General features: G+C 39.8%; 1 protein-coding gene across 1 annotated transcript in view; it reads right to left on the reverse strand.

Annotated features, from left to right (window-relative positions):
• Positions 1 to 496: 496 nt before the first annotated feature.
• The window catches only part of CCDC169 (coiled-coil domain containing 169), a 30,119-nt gene continuing 10,511 nt past the window's right edge, over positions 497 to 20,104 (reverse strand). Inside the window, exons 5-8 of the mRNA XM_054391823.1 lie at positions 7,515 to 7,613; positions 7,265 to 7,318; positions 4,579 to 4,655; positions 497 to 599 (exon numbers count right to left, since the gene is read on the reverse strand). Coding sequence (XP_054247798.1) covers positions 497 to 599; positions 4,579 to 4,655; positions 7,265 to 7,318; positions 7,515 to 7,613 — 333 coding nt within the window. The remainder of the gene's footprint in view (positions 600 to 4,578; positions 4,656 to 7,264; positions 7,319 to 7,514; positions 7,614 to 20,104) is intronic.

Here is a 20,104-nt window from a genome sequence, read left to right on the forward strand (position 1 = left end):
AGACTACTTCAGAATCTCTCTTTCCTGTCTATGCTGGATGCAGATGCCCTTGGATGGAATTTTATCTGAGATTTAGTGTTTTGAGTGGTAAGATACTACTTCAGTTTATATCAGTCTGCCTTTTTCTTCTTGGTTAAGAGGTCAAAAATGTCAGAGGCTTGTTTGTTTTCAATGGTTGCTGTGCAGTCAAAGAGTTCAAGGCCTGGAACACAAGCCCTATGAGGAGAGGCTGAGGGAGCTGGACTCAGGGGTGACCTCAATGCTGTCTACCACTACCTGAAGGGAGGTTGTAGCCAGGTAGGGCTTGGTCTCTTCTCCCAGGCAACCAGCAGCAGAATGAGGGGACACAGTCTCAAGTTGTACCAGGGGAGGTATAGGCTGGATATTAGGAGGAAGTTCTTCACAGAGAGAATGATTGCCCATTGGAATGGGCTGCCCAGGGAGGTGGTGGAGTCACCGTCCCTGGAGATGTTCAAGAGAAGACTGGATGAAGCACTTAGTGCTTTAGTTTGGGAAGTTGCTTCACTCCCCCAGTCTTATTAATTGATCCTTTTTGAGGATTAGCCATCTTCGGGTTTCTTGGTACAGTGCATCTCCCTCTGAAATAAAATGGATTAAATTAGTCACAGAGTGTCACATTCCCTGTAAGCTTTATCTGCTAGGAATTATACTTTTTATATTTGCATAACTGATTATTGCTGTGAATTAATAAACCTGAGAGAGGAAAAAAAAAAAAAAGCAAGTGTAATGCTGGGTTTGCAGGCTAGCAGAACATCTAATTATTATGCATGCAAACTCAGTCCTCATCTCATGATTGCCTACTACTTCCTGTTAACTAAATGATGGCATTTGAAGAACATGAACAGAATACTAATAATTTTCAGAAAGAATGGTAACTGGTTGAGGAGACATTTTCATTAGGTATAAATTATCCCTGTTAGGAAATGGAAAACTACTTCATGTAGATGTAGTTAACATTTTTTTGCAGGGACTCCACTGTGGAGACCCATAGTCTTGAGCCCATGATCTCACAGTGGAAATACCACCAGCAGGCTTGTGAAGTTGTACTCCTTGTAGGTAGCTACATACACCACCTACATGAAACCTACATGAAACCTACATGAGCTGTTTTCACCCTGATCTTCTAAGAGAAATCAGTAATGGGAATGTAAACAGAACTCCAGGGGACAAGGAAGACAAATTGGAAAAGTCATTCTCATGACCAAACAGCATTCTCTATTCATATACAATGTACCTTTGTTCCTATCCCTGTTCATTACTACAGTGGACAGACAGCACTTTACATACTCCAACAACAACATACAGGATTTCAATGTCACTCTCAAGGAAAGGCATTCTGAAGGGAAATACATCACAGTATCACATGATAACATTCATGATGATAGCCCAAGAAATATTTTGCTATGTGGTAGAAGCTGCAATGACTTGTTACGTGCAGGTTTCAAATGACTGGGCAAACATCCAACAAAGTTGTCCTTAGGACTTGCTAGTCTTCTGGAAGTTGATACATTCAGTGTTCCAGCTCTCACAAGAAGCAGCTCTTGAAAGAAGAGCTATCCCCATATGCAGAGCTACTTCTATTCATAGCTTGGAAGATCAGAACCCAAGGCCTCAATTTGCTCAAAATTCAAATCAACTGATTACTCAAAATGAACTGATGAATCTGTAGATCATTGTTGGGCAGGACCAAGCAAACGGCCTATGTCTGTTTGGAATTCTGCATGCAGCAAAATCTCTTTCCACTCAAAACCAGCTGGACTAATGGACTTAGAGCCAGGTAGCTGCAGTCACTGCAGTGTTGAAGCTGAATGTAGTAAGGGCTCAGAATGACATTAAACTGGCTGCTCAAACTGCATCAGAGACATGAGTCATCAGGACATCCTACATTCTTCGCAAATGTCACCTAGTCCGTCTTCCTCTGCCTTATGAAATACCATAAAAAGGACTCCTACTGAATGTGGCTTCTACGTTTGGATGGCCATGTATCAACAATTAGTATTCACAATTACTATTCAAAAATGTTTCAGTGTTGCTTTAGTATACAGGTTGGGTCTTCCATACTTGTACCTATATTTAAAATAAACATTAAGCATAGTTTCTTAGTATGACTTGAAATCCAGTAAAGACAGATGTTTTCTGAAAAGCTAACAGAAGTGAGATAAGAACTCTGGAGAGAAAATTTTTACATCATTCTCAAAAACATGTTTATTTTCAATCATGCAGGTCTTTTACTTGAATGAAATTATTTCTAATTAACGTCAGCTTGAACAAACAACGTTCAGGTTGTAAATCAAAACATAATTAAAAAATAAATAATAAAACAATGACCGTGTTAACGGAGTACTCACTTTCTAGTATTTCCTTAAAATATAAACTATGCCAAAGCCCCATTCATATCTCCAACTAAGACCAAGGTTTGACCTGAAAGTCACTGGTTGTAAAAGCCAATGATTTGCAAACAGGGTCCTTTGCTACTAAGGAAAAACAAAAAGATTAACAATTTCCTTCATGTATGTAAAGTATTTTGAAAGTTTTAAAAACAATCCTCTGAAGGAAAATGAGTTGAAAGGCAATATTTGTGGTGGTTTGGCCCTGGCTGGGGGTCAAATGCCCACCAAAGTCACTATTACTCTCCTTCTTAGATGGACAAGGGAGAGGAAAAGATACATAAAAGGCAGGTAACGAGGTAGAAGCACAAGCAAGGACCACGTGCAGAAGCAAAAGCAAAGAGAGATGTTATCTCTACTTCCTATCAGCAGATGACCTTCAGTCACTTCCAGGAAGCAGGGCTCTAACATGCGTAACAGTTGCTCTGGAGGACAGATGTCATGGATGAATACCCCACACTTTCTTCTTTCACTCAGCTTATATATCTGAGCTGGTATCATATGGCATGGAATACCCCTTCGGGTCAGCTGGCCTGGCTGTGTCCCCTCCCAAGATCTTGCCCACTTCTCAGCATACTCTTAGGGCAAGGAAATGTTGGGAAAGCACAGCCTTCAGCAGTACCCAAAACACTGGTGTGTTATCAACACCCAGCTACAGCACTGCAAAACACAGCACTAGAAAGATGCTTTGAGGAGAATTAACTCCAGCTCAGCCAAACCAAATACACTATTTTATTAAAATATGCATCATCTGACATCAGCAATTACAGGGTACATTATTTTCTTTCACACTTTATTTTCTTTTGTTTGATATAATGAAAAATACAGAAACAAACTGACATATAATCTGCGGGTAAATAATGGTCTACTAAAATGAATTGTAAAAAAATCCTAACATAATCACGTCAGTGCTAAGAGTCTCAATATCTGGCTGATGATATTTAATCTCTCACCAGAGACAGTGAATTCTCCTAGTTCCAGCTTCCTGACCTCCTGATGAGCTGTGTTTAAACATCACTGGGGTCAGAAGCAATACACTGTCTACATATGGGGTATCTCAGACCCATACAATGCTTTTTCAGTATGGAGAAACTTCAGTTATAGACTCTTAATTCATAGTGTACTACATCAATTCATAGTCTACTAATATTCCCTCCTGGAGCATGCAAATCCACTATTCCAATTTATGAAATCCTGTGCTTCTGTGCTTACACAGAATGAAAGGATAAAGCTGGTAAGCAAACATGCCTACATAATTTCATGCTTATAATTTACTCATTACAGTTTCAGATATCTCCAATATGTATGGTGAATGCTCATTTCAACAATATAGCTAAGTGGATTCATGGAAGAGTATTTACTGTGAGACATTAAATAAACAGAAACTATACTAGCTCAGGAAATCTCCAATATAAAGTATCTGGGAGAGTTCCAAAAGCAAATATTGTATCTGCCTGCTTACATACCTTTGTAGGCATCTATTTCTGGCCACTGGAGGTAGGATGCTAGGTTCAACACACTTTTGATGTGATTCCCTATATTCTTACTTCTTTATAATCTTAACATTTTTGTTTCAGTTAAAAAAAAAGAAAAATCCTTATATTTCAAGCTTTCTCACAAACACTACAATCAGAAATTCATTTTATTCCTGTAACAGCAGGTGTGTTCTTTTTAAATTTAAATTACTAACCCATAAAACTAAACAGAAATCTGTTAAGCAATGAAGCCTTTATATGTTGTCATTTAAAATCACTCACATTATCATCCATAAAAAGCTTTACAATCTCTATTGTATTGCCTAAAAAGGACCAAGCAAGTCATTATTTGAGTTACTCTTAATGGACTGAAGAGTATACTCATTGCACACAATGCTGTAGTAACACAGAAAAAAAATGGATCCATTTTAAACACAGGCTGGGAGAGGAAAACATTACAAGTGTTGTAAAATTTAGAAAAGGTCACTTAAATATATGTATTTTCCATAGTGCAGTATACTTAATATTAAACCAAACTGACTGAAAAGCAGTATTAAAAATGTTAAGATTAATGCTTTGTCAGTAGGATTCTGCTCTGTGATATTTACCAAGAACAGAGAGGTGCAATATTCAAAGCATAGTATTTTGCACAAAATAATAAATGAGGAAACAGAGGGAATATAAAGGAAATTTACCTCAGCATCTGGTTTTCTCTCTTGCCTGTCAGAACATCTGGTTTTTGTCCTTCAACAATTTTAAGTGTAGCTGAGGTCTGCAATAGTCAAATTTTCATAAATCAAGTTTTATAAAACAAGTTAAATCATAACCACAATTACACTTAAGATGAGATGGTGTCAGGTGATAGGTTGGACTTGATGATCTTGAAGGTCTTTTCCAGCCTGGTTAATTCTGTGATTCTGTGATTGTGATTAAGGAAGTAAAACTAATTTGGACCTACTACAGTTTTACTGCCACAAAATACTTTTAAGCACATACTATACTGAGGCCTTGTTGATTTGGGTAATTGAACACATGCCAAAATCCCTTGCTGTGCAAAACCAGTTTTATTTATTAACCTGGATGAGCAGAGATTACGTTACTTCAAGCAGCATATTTTTGGTCATACAGCCTGTAACTCCACATTTTCAATGAAGAAGCATTGTATTTCTAACATACTTCCCTGAATGAGGAAGAAAACCAATTATGGTCACAGCAAAATTTTAATACAGCTAAAAGAGTGTGGACTGGAGTAAGTTCAATAAAATTAGTTCTTAAAAGAGGGGGAAGATTTCAAAATATAAAAGCAACAATCTAATCAAATTCAGGAACTCAAGGGACCACACAAGCCAATGAGGCAATGGCATCAAACTAGAAAAGAGCAAATTTAGATTGGATGTTAGGAACAGGTTCTTTACTGTGAGGGTCGTGGAACAGGTTGCCCAGGGAGGTGGTTGGGGCCCCAGCCCTGGAGATATTCAAGGTGGGGCTTGACAGGGCTCTGGGCAACCTGATATTGCCATCTACAACTACCTGAAGGGAGGTTGCAGCCAGGTGGGGGTTGGTTTCTTCCAGGCAATCAGTGACAGAATGAGAGGACACAGTCTCAAGCTGCACCAGGGGAGGTTTAGGCTGGATGTTAGGAAGAAATTCTTCACAGAAAGAGTGATTGGCCATTGGAATGGGCTGCCCAGGGAGGTGGTGGAGTCACCATCCCTGGAAGTGTTTAAAATAAGCCTGGATGAGGCACTTAGTGCCATGGTTTAGTTGATTAGAAGGGTGATAGGTTGGACTTTATGATCTTGGAGGTCTTTTCCAACCTGGTTAATTCTGTGATTCACTGCAGAGGGGGTTGGACTAGATGACCTTTGGAGGTGCCTTCCAACCCAGATCATTCTATGATTCTATGATTCTTTAGCATTCAACAGTTAGCCATGATTAGCTTGACTGCTATGATCAGATTAGAAGTGTGAATGGTAGAGGTCTAATCTAAACTACTCACCTAGGCTTGGCTTATAGCTCAGGAAGAGGGACAGATAAATCCATGGGAAAACAATTTCATATTGATCTAAAAACAGGTGTAATTGTATGAACCTTAAGCATGCTTCTTTCTCCCCAGATTGCAGAGGATCCCTCTACAACTACTTTAGACTGGCTGTTTAATATTCAGAGAACTAAAGACAAGGAGATTAATCTGAATATTATTATTTTGCTCTCATAAGATTCTGAAATCACGTGGGCGAAATACTTAATTACTGAAAATATAATGCAGTAACTACCTTGTGTGTCAATGGAAAAATCCTAGTCCCTAATACTCCATTTAAGTAATATGTCAGTGCATATGTGCATATGTCCTACTTCGAATAATATTTTATGCATGTTTAAGTGCTTTTCTAGGCAGCTGAGCATAGACACTCCTCTTACTAGCATGTCCAGTAATAAAACCATCTTTTGTTTCCTATTTTCTTCCTCCAGCAGTTCCCAGTTTCATTGTTAATGCAAAGATATTAACAGTTACTGTGGGCATCTCTTGGACTTTTTCGTGGTTTCACATTCAAAAGTTAGTTTTTAGCAATTCCTTCAGATTTCCCAAAGTAAGAGAATCTGTTTCCCACAGAAGAAAATCATTTGCCCACTGTGCAAACATATGAAAACATTGCTAGTTACAGCCTTTTGCCCCAGTTAACTATGACAGGGATTCAGTCATTCTTGAGCATCAGACTACGCTATTACTTTCATATTATTTAGGAATTAAGAACGCTTTCAGAATAAGAAATACTAGAAATCTTCACAGGTTCCTTGTCAGGTTCCTCCAGTTTATAATATCAACTTTTATGTATAACATAATTTGCCATTTGCAGCAATAAAATTTAACCTCTGGTTTCATCAAAATAAGGTATCTTATTCCTTGTCTTATAACTTTAATTGAAATATGTGCTGTACTGAGCTGCCTGGCTAATTGACCATTTAAATAAAACCCCAGAAATACAGAAAAGAGAAATTGGTACTTTAGGTGGGTGTCACTACTGCTGATAGTTTGGTTCTGTTCAACTGAGACACTGAAGCAGAATAGCAGTCTTGTGACTGATGGATGGGCAAACAAGCATTAGAAAACTCCCTCAGCTTTCTCAGCTAAAGGCACTTTGACTGTCTTTTGGAACAATGAGACTCCAATTGAAACAAAAGCAAAAGAAGTATTAATAAATAATTTGTAGCATTTTTTCAATTTCTTGCTCTTAAAAATTAAAATAAAAAAGCAGCTTTTGTTATGGATTTAGTAGAGGAGATAAAAGACTCAGACCTAATAGCATTAACATATGCTATAACTATATTAAGAAAGCATAAGGATTTAAAAAAAATTATTGAGTCACACATTTGTCTTACCTGTGAGATCTCTGAGAGGTACATGCGCCGCTCATCGTTAGCTTTGTAGTAAGCCTACAGTTAAAATAAGGGATATAGGGTACCATTAAGCAAAATATTTTAGAAGTTGAATCATACAGAAGAAAGAAATACACAGCAGAGCTTTTTTTTCCAGTGACATAACTTCTGGAACTATTCTACGTTCCACACACACTGTCTGTCAGACAATATAATGGCTTTCATAGGTTAGAGGTGCAGAGTGATTACAAACCTTTGCTTCTTGTTCCAGTCTAAGTTCATAGTCTTTTAGCTGATTCTGGAGACTTTTCTTCTTTTCTTCTAGTTGTTTAAGAACCTCCTTTAAGTCACCCTATGGTTATAGTAAATAAACAACGTGTTACAAATATTTCCATTCTGTAAGAAGATACCAGAGTCTCTATTCTTCAATTGTCATTGTTTCTTGTGCACTTTTGTTTACATGACTTTAGCTGGCACACTGCAGAGACAACAGCAATTAGCCACGTTACAGATATGGTTTTCCACACTTCTGCTCCTTGGTAAATTAGCAAAGTCAGTTTGTGGTGACCAGCCAGAATTGTTCCTTGCTTCTAAGTAGAAGATTTCAGACCTCACCTACACACTCACGTGTCCAGAGAAGGGCAATGAGGCTGGTGATAGGCCTTGAGCACAAGCCCTATGAGGAGAGGCTGAGGGAGCTGGGGGTGTTTAGCCTGGAGAAGAGGAGGCTCAGGAGTGACCTCACTGCTCTCTACAACTACCTGAAGGGAGGTTGTAGCCAGGAGGGGGTTGGTCTCTTCTCCCAGGCAGCCAGAACCAGAACAAGAGGACACAGTCTCAAGCTGCACCAGGGGAGGTTTGGGCTCGAGGTGAGGAGAAAGTTCTTCACAGAGAGAGTTGTTAGCCGTTGGAATGTGCTGCCCAGGGAGGTGGTGGAGTCACCATCCCTGGAGGTGTTCAAGAGGGGATTGGACGTGGCACTTGGTGACATGGTTTAGTAGTCATGAGGTCTTGGGTGACAGGTTGGACTTTCATGATCCTTGAGGTCTTTTCCAGCCTTATTGACTCTGTGATTCTGTGACTTGCAGAGAGGACTACTGGACTGGCTGAAGAGGCACGTGTGGTGTCAAAGGTAACTCAGAACAAACAGCTTCGCTAGAAAAGCAGTACATTATTGGGAGACTGTCTTAGGTGTGTAGCTGTCTATCTTGTCTATAGTTGGGATGAGCTAGAGTAACAGTGATAGACTTAATTTTTGGTCACTGCCATTGGCCAGTTGTTTGTCTGCTGTGTAGTGCAGGTAGAATGCACACCCAAGCAGGAGACTGCTTTTTATAATCCCTCTCATAAATAGACCTATCCATCCAGTAAGGACTTTTATTGAGGGGGGCTCTAATAGTAGATGGCTTTCTTAATTCCTGGTCTTAGCTGATTCAGGATCATTTTTTACCTGTTTGTTCTTCTGGGTTTTTTGGTTTTTTTCCCTGTAAGATTGAAACTTTTTTTAAAAAAGATAACTCCTCTTCTTCCACTCTGGTGTATGCCCCCAGCACATACAGACAGAGACAGGAACATCTTTTTTTTTCAACATTCATTTTACTAGGACAAATAGATGGAGCTTTTAAAAATGGTCCTTCACACAGCAGACTGCCCATTCATCTAATCATCACAGTAACCCCCTTGTACACCAGACTAGAGCTGAACCTTCTGTTGTTGTCAGCTCTGTACTAGAGTATGCAGTACTTCAGAAGCCATCTGACTGCCTTGAACAATGTCAGCAATACTGAGAGCATGTCCTTTTCACAGCTGCATAGTGATGGCTCACAGTCAACATGGATCAGCTAGAATACCCAGATTCTCCCCTGCAGCTGTGTCCAGGTTCTCAATTCATAACATAATTTGTTCACTATTTCCTGTTTGGTCTACACTATTAAATTTTAATCCCATTTTTAATGATCTAGTCATTCTTTTTATAAACAACATTAGATCCTTAATCTAGTTATATTTTGTGTATCAAAGTCATGCATTAATTGTTAAGATTAGTTCTAAATGTGGTCCTGGAAGTACTCTGCTTGTACTCTCAGAACAGCCTCCTTCACTAGTCATTGTTACTATATTTCATTTGCTATCTCTTTACACCTTTACACCTTCAACAAATCTACTAGTTTTCCTTTCCTCCAAATCAATCAGTTGCTTTCCATGTGACATAGTATCTTTATCAGAGGTAACAGTGAACAAGATTACCATATTTATTGTGACAACAAATCTATTGTCACTAAAAGGTTTGCCTGCCATAAGCCACTTTTAATAAAGCCATATTTCAGTCTTGTTTTGCAATATTATTTTTCCTCTACCTTAAAACTTAAAAAAAAAACCCAACCTTTTCCTCCGATGCATATAATGCCATGAACCACAGCTTTATTAAAACCACTTGCTATCAGACCAGTGATGTGTCAACCTTTCAGATTCCTAAGGCATGGATTACCCACTTCCTTCTACTTAAGCATACCTAAGCCTTTAAGTTTTCCTGAGGATTTGGTTGCTGTCATTTTCTCAAGTACTTGCTGACATCAGCTATTTCTTCCTCTAGCCTACATTTTATTGTTTCAGCCTTTACTGAAAACATAGACAACATATACATCTTTAATATAAAATAAATTAATTTACGATCTCTTGGTCTGACAGATTTTTTGACTGGCTTTTCTGGAACAGGATCCCCAGAGGGGTTGTGGAGTCTCCTTCTCTGGAGACTTTCAAAACCCACCTGGATGCATTCATGTGCAGACTACCCTAAGTGATCCTGCTCTGGCAGGGGGGTTGGACCTGATGATCTCTTGAGGCCCCTTTCAACCTCTGATATACTGTGATACTGTGAATTTGTGTTTCAATTTTCAGAATCTAAACCAGCATTCCTTTTTTATCCAACATTTTCTGGCTAAATGTGTTTACTATCAGAATCACTGAGATTTGTGCCTCATCATTATCACTAGAACGCAGGTTTTAGTCTCTATGTGCAATTAGCAAATACAATTTCTGGAAGTAAATATTATATCCAAATTCATCTATCCAAAATGTATATGTATTTATATCAGACTGTATAGATAGGATTTAGTCTGTGGTGAGGATATCTACATTTCAATGTCCATATCACAGAATCATACAATAATACAATCAACCAGGTTGGAAGAGACCTTCAAGATCATCCAGTCCAACCTATCACCCAGCCCTATCCAATCAACTAGACCATGGCACTAAGTGCCTCATCCAGTCTTTTCTTGAACATCTCCAGGGATGGTGACTCCACCACCTCCCTGGGCAGCACATTTCAACAGCTAACAACTCTGTGAAGAACTTTCTCCTCACCTCCAGCCTAAACCTCCCCTGGCGCAGCTTGAGGCTGTGTCCTCTTGTTCTGGTGCTGGTTGCCTGGGAGAAGAGACCAACCCCCACCTGGCTACAGCCTCCCTTCAAGTAGTTCTAGACAACGAGGTCACCCCTGAGCCTCCTCTTCTCCAGGCTAAACACCCCCAGCTCCCTCAGCCTCTCCTCATAGGGTTTGTGTTCCAGACCCCTCACCAGCTTCGTTGCTTTTCTCTGGACACGTTCCAGTACCTCAACATCTCTCTTGAATTGAGGAGCCCAGAACTGGACACAGTACTCAAGGTGTGGCCCGATCAGTGCTGTGTACAGGGGAAGAATAACCTCCCTTGTCCTGCTGGCTACACTATTCCTGATACAGGCCAGGATGCCATTGGCTCTCCTGGCCACCTGGGCACACTGCTGGCTCATTTTCAGCCTACTACCAACCAGCACCCCCAGGTCTCTTTTTGTCCGGCTGCTCTCCAGCCACTCTGTCCCCAGCCTGTAGTGCTGCTTGGGGTTGTTGAGGCCAAAGTGTAGAACCCCACACTTAGCCTTGTTAAATCTCATCCCATGTGTTCCTAGTTCCCTTGTGAACTAGGCTTCTACTAAGAGTCACAGTCTATAAAATCAGTGATGTGCAGCGATTCATTCAGCTAAGCATCCAAAGAGCTCAACTCAGTTGCCACCTGAGATGCCCTAGAGTGTCCAAGACCTTCATGTGTGGTAGATATAACACTTGGGTTAATGGAGATACATGTCCTTCTGGAACAGTGGTGGATTACTCTGTAGTGAAGCATCTGTGAATCTCTGTTTATACAACTATCCCACTGCAGGTGCCTACTTAGATAAATCTGGATACAACTATCTATACTCAGCTGACTGTACTAATGAGACTCGCACTGCCTGTAGTAGGAATTACAGATCTACCCAAGAGGCAGACATCTACATACAAAAAAAAAAAAAAAGAAAATATTGGTGTCCTAGTGTTTGAGTCATATGGTTTAAATAAATATTTCAATATTTCCCAATATTCTTGTGATCAAAATTCATTTTCCTATCCATCCTCAAGATGAATTAATCCAAAGAGATTCATAGATTCCTAGATTGGTTTGGGTTGGAAGGGACCTTGAAGATCACCTGGTTCCAAACCCTCTGTCATGGGTGGGGACACCCTCCACTAGACCAGATTGCTCAAGGCTTCACCCAACCTGTCCTTGAATACCTTCAGGGAGGGGGCACGAACAACCTCCCTAGGCAACCTGTTCCAGCATCTCACCACCTTTACTGGCAGAATCACCTCCCTCATCCTTTTGGTCACACTTCTTTTTATACAGCCCAGGACATGGCTGGCTTTGTGGGCTGCAAGCACACATTGCCAGCTCATGATGAGTTTTTCATCAACTGACACCCTCAAGTCCTTCTCATCAAGACTGCTCTTGCATGGCCTATATTTCTGCTTAGGATTGCCCTGACCCAGGTGTAGTACCTTGCATTTGGCCGTGTTCAACTTCATGAATTTGGCTTGGATGCACCTCTCAAGCCTGTCCAAGTCCCTCTGGATGGCATCCCTTCCCCCCAGTGTGTCAACAGACCAGACAGCTTGGTGTCATCTGCAAACTTGCTGAGGGTGCACTCAATGCCACTGTCCATATTGCTGACAAACACATTAAACAGCACTGGTCCCACTACCAACTCCCGAGGGATGCCACTTGCCATGGTCTCCATTTCCACATTGAGCTGCTGATGGCAACTCTCTGAATGCAGCCATCCAGCCAATTCCTTATCCAGTGAGTCCATGCTTTTCCAATTTGGTGCAGGCATGCATGGGTGTGTAGCTCTTCTTGCTTCTCCATGCTCTGTGCATTAGTATAGAGGCATTTAAGTTGGTGCTTCACTGAAGCTGATTTTCTGACTGGGGTTCCCTTATCCTGTACTTCAGGCACTCTCTTTCCTGCCCGTGGTCCAACTCCAGGTTCAGGCTGCCTATTGTCATTGCCCTTGATGCGTGATGGATTGAGGATCCCTTCTCCCAGCTGCTCTAGTTTAAAGCCCTCCTCACCAGATGGCAAAGCTTGTGGCCAAAGACGAGGAAGAAAGAACAAATAATGGTAAAGTCTCTCACATCTGCTATATTCCACATCTATCTTTGTTTTGATCTTTCCTGACAAGAGGTGTCCCTGCCCATGGCAGGGGGGTTGGAACTAGATGATCTTTGTGGCCCCTTCCAATCCTGACTGATTCTATGATTCTAAGTGCATACCTTTTAATACTTGTTATCGCTTTATGTTTTCATTATCAATGTTATTACATTTCAGGCTAGTCAGATTCTTCAATTTGTCTGCTTGGGCCCTCTGTGTAAAATAGGTTTCTCTTTCAGAATTTTTGCTTCTTTTTATTTCTGACTCAGGTATCTCCGTAGTCAGAATAGCTGAATCCTTTCACTTTCTGTACTGACTACCTGACCATTGCCTTAATAATCAGTTATTTCTTCTCATGACTTCAGTGTTTTTTAATGCCTTTACTTACCAGACTTTCCCTGGAAACATGGAAAGGAAAATACATGACTTTCTCCAGATAGTCTCAACTTCTTCCTTCTTGGAATTTTTCTCTCTATTTATCATGCAAACCTTAGATCCAGAAGGACAATACTCACATATGGTCAATTTCTCAGAGAATTTATGAATGTTTCCTAATGGAAAAAAAATATCCCAAAACCTAATTTAAGCCTTAAGTGATCATACTGGGTCCAATTTTGATCTACATCTTCAGTAATGACTACACCAAACTGAGAGGAGTGGCTGATATACCAGAGGGTTGTGCTGACATCCAGAGGGACCTTAACAGGCTGGACAAATGGACTGACATAAACCTCATGATGCTGAATAAGAAGAACAAAGTCCTGCTGAAGGAACAACCCCATGAGCTGATAAATGCTGCAGGCTTCTCAGCTGGAAAGTAGCCTTGTAGAAAGGGATCTTAGGTCATGGTGGACAGTAGGTTGAACACAAGCCAGCAATGTGCCCTTTTTGCAAAGAAGGTAAATGTTATCCTGGGCTGCATTAGGCAAAGCATCACAAGAAGGTCAAGGGAAGTGATCTTTCCCCTTTACTCAGCACTGGTGAGGCCACATCTGGAGTGTTGTGCCCAGTTCTGGGCTCTCCAATACAAAAGCCACATGGACATACTGGAGACTGCCCAATGACAGTACATATGGATACTTAAGGGGCTGGATCATCTCTCCTGTGAGGCACGATTAAGAGGGGTTGGACTATTGAGCCTAGGGAAGGCTGAGGAGGGATCTTATTAATGTGTATAACTACCTGGAGGGAGGGTGCACAGAGGGCAGAGCCAGGCTGTTTTCAGTTGTGCCTAGTGACAGGACCAGAGGCAGTGGGCACAAGGTGAAACACAGGAGACTCCTCCTGTACATGAAAAAACACTTTTTTTTTACTGTGAGAGTGACCAAGCACTGGAACAGGTTGCCCAAGGAGGTTGTGCAGTCTCTTTAGAGATGTTAAAAAAACATGAACATGATCCTGGGTAGCTGCTTGAGTAAGGGTAGTTGGACAAGAAAACCTCCAGAGATCACTTGCAGCCTCAACAGTTCTGTGATTCTATTCCTTCATTTTATTGTCAGAACTGTGTCTTCCATGTCTCAGTCAGTACCTTGGTCTGACCAGTTCATGAAAGACTCATTCTAATATGAGTATTTTCGACGCAGGTCCAAAATTTGTATCTTTGACTTTGGGCATCATCAAGTCATTCCATTTTCTGGATGTGTAAAGTGATAATCCTACCAATGGTATCTAGCAGATAGCCACCGAACTGACACATCTGCCTCTTACATCTGCCTGCTTGAAATCTCCAGTCTTCTCCTTTCTGTCATCTGCAGATTATTGATCTTTTATGCTTTTTCATATTTTTCTGTACAATACATTACTTATTTGACTTGTTTTAGTTTGGGGTTTTTTTTTCCCCACAAAACCACGTTTGCCTCTCACTGAGATTTCCCTAGGAATGATTTCCATTGAAGACAAGATTTAGCTGGAACATGGCAAAAGTCATAGAACTTCTAAAACATGTTACTAAGAGAGAATAACCCCTCCCACTGTTCCAAAAAACTCAAAAGAGATGATACAGAAGAGCTATATATTTCAAGAATGTTTCACACATGACTGAACTGCTATTAACTTTAATCTGTTATAATAGACACACTGGAGACATGAAAAAAAAATCAAGGGGTTTTGGATTGATTTTTACTTTTTCCCCCTAATTAAAGCAAAGTATGTTGGACACAGATCAAATCTTTGTACTAATACAGTCAGTACAGTCACCATTGGCCAATTCAAGGAGAAAAGTAAGCTGCAGATTAAAGAGAAGATTTGGCTAAATTCCAGTAGGGTCATGTGCTATTTCAATACAGTATCAGTGTCTGTACAGCATTAAACAAGACAGATAGAGAAGGTCTCAGCACTGTCAAGCTAGGAAACAAGGGGGGCTTTGCCCTCTTGACATGACTGCACATTAAAGATTATAACCATATGACATATTTGTATCACCTACAATGTATTTTGTACCACCACAGTAAGCTTAAATACAGTAAATATTGAAGTTCATGCTGCACTCCAGATTTGTTTTATATAAATCTACAGCCCACTATTTTTTCCTCACTACACTGTCCATCAGTGTTATATAAGTTGACAAGATTTGGTGTTAAAGCTGTTACAGCAACTCGGTATCTCATCAGTGATGTTACTTTTCTAATGTCTTTGATTTCTTTCACCTACAAAATCAACTACTTTTGATCTTTTTTTCTGTTTAATCTTTTCAGAAACACTGTCTATTTTTTGGTGCCAATGCAGCTGGTCCAGACAGATGCCTGGGCATTTATTCAGCTCTGGAGCAAGGCTGACATCCAACCACAAGCAAACAAACATAGCTTCTGATGAGCAAGCGGACAGAAATAGGTTGATAATGTGACTGAAGTACATAGTCACCAGCCCTACAGTGTCTGGGTGCCCCATAATTTGTAATGCACCTATGCTCACAATTCTCCTGTGACATAAGAAAATTATAAATTACTCCCAATTCACAGATTGGAAAGTGAAGCCCAAAACCACAAAAGAGACTAGAGTCTAAATTGCACTTCAGGCAGGATTTAACATCCTAATGCTAATAAAGCAATTCATGCAACATCTTACATTCTTTTTATCTGGTTCTGTCTTATAACTTAGGTAGGTAGTATATGAGCTATTGCTGTTGTGGTTGTCCATAAGCACAAGCTTAATCAAGCTGCTCAATTTGCTGCTGAAAGCCTTTATAGAGTCTCAAAGCAAAGCTTTGTGCTGGTCATCTCCCTAACAGGGCACAACCTGAGAAACATGTTCCATCCGTATCACAGGAGGAAGGAATCCTCTTCTGTCTAACAGCCTCAAAATTAACCCACAAAGAAACTGGATGAGTTATATTTCAGTCCTCTCTCACCCTAAGTGCTTGAATCCACAGCATCTCATATCCTAAGTGTGACCTTGCCACCATTCTTAACTAGTGATGAGATAATTTTTGGAGCCAGGCTGTTACTCAGTCAGAAATTCAAAATTTACATGGATGTAGAAGGAGGAAGTGAGAAAGGCTGCAAGGTCACGCCTACTTTTGGAAAGGGTTTCAGACACTATTCTTGGGCATTTCCTATTCTTTTCCATCTCTATTATATGCTCAGTTGTGAATCCCAATCTACCTGCCTTTCTTCCAGTTAATACCAGGCGCTGTTCTTGCTCAACTAAAAGGCCTCTCCAAGTCCTCAGAAACTATAAAAAAAATTTTAAAAACAGACAAAAAAGAAGTTTAAATAGTAAAACTTCAAAGAGGTTCTGGACACCCACTTTAGTAAGGACTGGTTTTATCTCCCATCCCTACTGTGAAGACAGTAATTGAAGAACTAGCTGAGGCCTTCTGTATCTGAAGTCTTTACCTGCTGCACAATACAAATCAAGAAGTGAGAAACATCAGACTGAACTCAGCCAAATCATTAAGGGTTGGACTTGCCATTCATGAATTCTGCAGAAGGAAACCTCACTGGACAGATTCAATTCTCATTGCTCATGGTTGTACGATCAGCTTAGTGCTGAACTCAAAAGCAAAAGCTCACAGAAAACAGAGTTTACAGCTTATGATAACACAGAATTGTAAGAGAGTTCTCAGAGCAGGAAAAAACCTCAATACAAAGCAAGGACCAGTGAGAGAACCAGAAGAAGCCCCCCAGCTATGCAGCACTCTCCTAAAAGGCTAAATTGCAAAAAAAAAAAAAAAAAAAAAAACCCTCCAGGAACAATCAGTAAGATAAATTCTGAAAAAGCTTTTCAGAAGTGGTTTAACTGAACACTGGAATGCTTGTTCGTTGTTTTTTTTTTTAAGTTAGATTTATTACAGTTTCTCCTACTAAGCCTTGAATAGCTGGACAATATATTGGGGACATAAGCTGACTAAGGGATTTAACCTGAATTTAAGATCTTTAGTTTTCAGTAAGTCATCCATGTCAAACCACTCTGAGAGAGCTGGTAAGCTAAAAGACACATTGAGATATTAAATGAATACTTTGTTTATGCAACAGAGTTTAGCAAGATTCACTCTCAGAGTAATGATACACTAAGTCTTATGTCCAGCAGTGACTGAAGCTCAGAGTTTCACAAAGGGAAGACCAATACTCCAGTTCTTTTTTTTTCACGCAATTTCCTTTTCATTTGACTGAAGTTACATATTTGACTTGACACTTGCCAGAAAATTAAATTATACAGAATGATACTGCAGCTGAATTTAAAGGCCACCCACTTTAGTTGCTCTCATTCTGGATTTTTCTTTGTTGCTATCAGTGGCAACAGCAGTGACAATTTCTATCAATCATTTGACAACAGATAGGGTGACAAATCCATTATATCACCAAGAGGTTCAAACTTGGTTTCATCAGCACCCAGCTCATGCAGACTATTGATCTTTATGGCAATTTGCTTCAGCTCTAATTCTCTTTAACTTTTTTTTCATGAGTTAGAACAGTGGCAATATATCTGTCAGTCATGTAGCAGATCCTGACAACACAAGAAGCCTTTGCAACCCATTCTATTTGACATTTTACATCAAATGAAGTTTAGAAAATACCCTTCCTTCCACACTCAGAGCTGATGTTCACCAGCTGATTTAGCTGAATCTTTTAACATATGATTTTACACTCATCAAGAGCAAAAAGCAACACTACAGGTTTAGTTTCACTGTAACAGATTTTGATTTTAAATTGGTATCTATCAATTCACTAGTCATATGTTACTGAATAAAACCCGGATGCATAAAAATTATTTGGCTTAATTCTACATACAATGTGGACTCGGTGTATCTATATCTATATTATCTATATCTATACTTATGTACTAGATTCTATCAGGGCTTCCGAGCAGGTGAAGAAAGGCTCCCAGTACTTGTCTAAATGCCAAGTGCCCCCTTGTGGTAAGCACCATCTTTGTATTGGAAACCTGACTGAGCACTGAGCTACATGGGTCTTCCTCACATCAGACATTGGGTGTGGAGATCGAGGAAAAGGAGTTAATCACTTTGGCCAGGATAAAGAAATCAGCCTAGAGACTTGCTGGAAAGTTCAGGCTCCTTTAACGTAATAGGTTTGCGACATTGCTACCCTAAATGCTTATGTCCATGGTGTCCACAGAATCACTTACAGAGGTTATCTGCTGATTCAGGGACAAGGAAGTTAAAATGGAGACCTCCTTTGATGTGGTTCAGATTGATAGAAGTTGCTGCTGACTCGGAAATGTTTCACTTGCTCCTGGTAGGTCTGAAAAAGGCTGGAGATTCCTTCCTTATGCATTTTCTCTAGAAGATATGCCAGGGTCTAAGTTAATTGCTATGGAATTCTTGAAAACAACCAGCTGATGAAGTCACTTGACTGCATGATTTTTCCCTGATTGTTTTCTTTGAAAAACAAACTTCATTCTGCCTCTGGGAATACCACAAAGTCATTTGAATAAAATAATCTGCTGGTTTGAGCAAGGCTACTAGAAAGAACAACTAATGCAGACATGACAAGGAGATGAAAAAGTATGAAAAGGTCTCTTGGAGGCATCCAAAATACTTGTCTGAGGAAGACAAAAGGACTAGGATGAGGAAGTCTTTGAGAAGGCAGGATACAGTTTAGGCAGTCAGACCAAACTATAGAAGCTTCTCCAAAATACTTCCAGGTTTCATGAAAAGATAGGATAACAGATTTCATCTCTCCGTAGAGCTACTGGTAACTTAATCCAGGAAAAGCAAAAGTGTTCATTTAACAGTGACTTGCTAGGAGAATTGTCAACATTTCCTAGGACATTATAAAGTGCTGATGTTCCCAATAGGCAGTTATCAACACCTACTGAAATCCAAAGTCTTCACTGCATGTTTCATAAACCCAAGATTCCCCTCCTGTCATGCTGTCACCACCTTCTCCAGGGTCACACTGCCACATATTCTGCTCACAGTTTAAAAGCGACAGAAAAAAACCCCAAGGTGTTTGTGTGAAGGTCTCAGTTCTATGGTCACTATGCTCTCAGAAAGGCAGCTTTGCAAAGCAAGCATCTGGCCCTCAATGTCAGGATTTTCTGAGCTATGGTGCTGGACATTCCTAAAAAATGGTGATTTATCACAGAAACCTTGATTCCTTGGCTAACCTTAACTAGAGCGTTGCTAAGGCAATGCTACCAGGAGTGTGCTCTTCTGAACTGATTTTGCAGTGTGTTCTTCAGTATTTGCATACTAAAACTGCTATCAAGGGATTCTTTCTTGCAGAAATGATGAGATATAAAGGAATAATTTTCTTTCTGCTTATATGGGAAATGATGCTTAGTAGAGAGGGTGTGTTTCACCAAAACTCATTTAATGAAAAAAATGCAACAAATGAGTGCAGCATGTTTAAGAGAAGCAAGTAAAATTCACATTATGTTGTACTTTAGAGAGAAGGCATTCCTTCTGTAGTTATTTCTGAGGTACTATATGACATTTGTATTCTTTACTGGGACATAAAGGAAATTAGGAAACTGACTAAACAGTTTTCACTGCTGGAATTCCCTTGTGCTTCTCACTATTTAGGCAATTTTTTACTCTGCCCTCAGTACAAAAGAATTATTTCCTAAACCCTGGCTGTAAAAATCTGTGGTTCTGCATATACTGTCATGTGACACCTCTGTGTTTTTTTTTAATTAAAAAAAAAAGAATGATTATCTCAAGTCAGTACAAGGGCTTCAGAATGACAATTGTATATTTAAATGTTTTAAGGGTGTTTTTAACAGCAAGGAATCATTCATCAGTATGATTCTACTTCTAAAGCAAAAATACTACAATCCATCTGCAACAATTATTGTAATTTATCACCACAGAAAATCTTCTGTGCTTCCCTGTTCATCACTCCAGAATTTGCATTTGTATTCTTTTTCATTCAGGTTTTTA

This window comes from Indicator indicator, chromosome 1 (assembly GCF_027791375.1).
Source record: "Indicator indicator isolate 239-I01 chromosome 1, UM_Iind_1.1, whole genome shotgun sequence".
Classification (NCBI taxonomy): Eukaryota; Metazoa; Chordata; class Aves; order Piciformes; family Indicatoridae; genus Indicator; species Indicator indicator.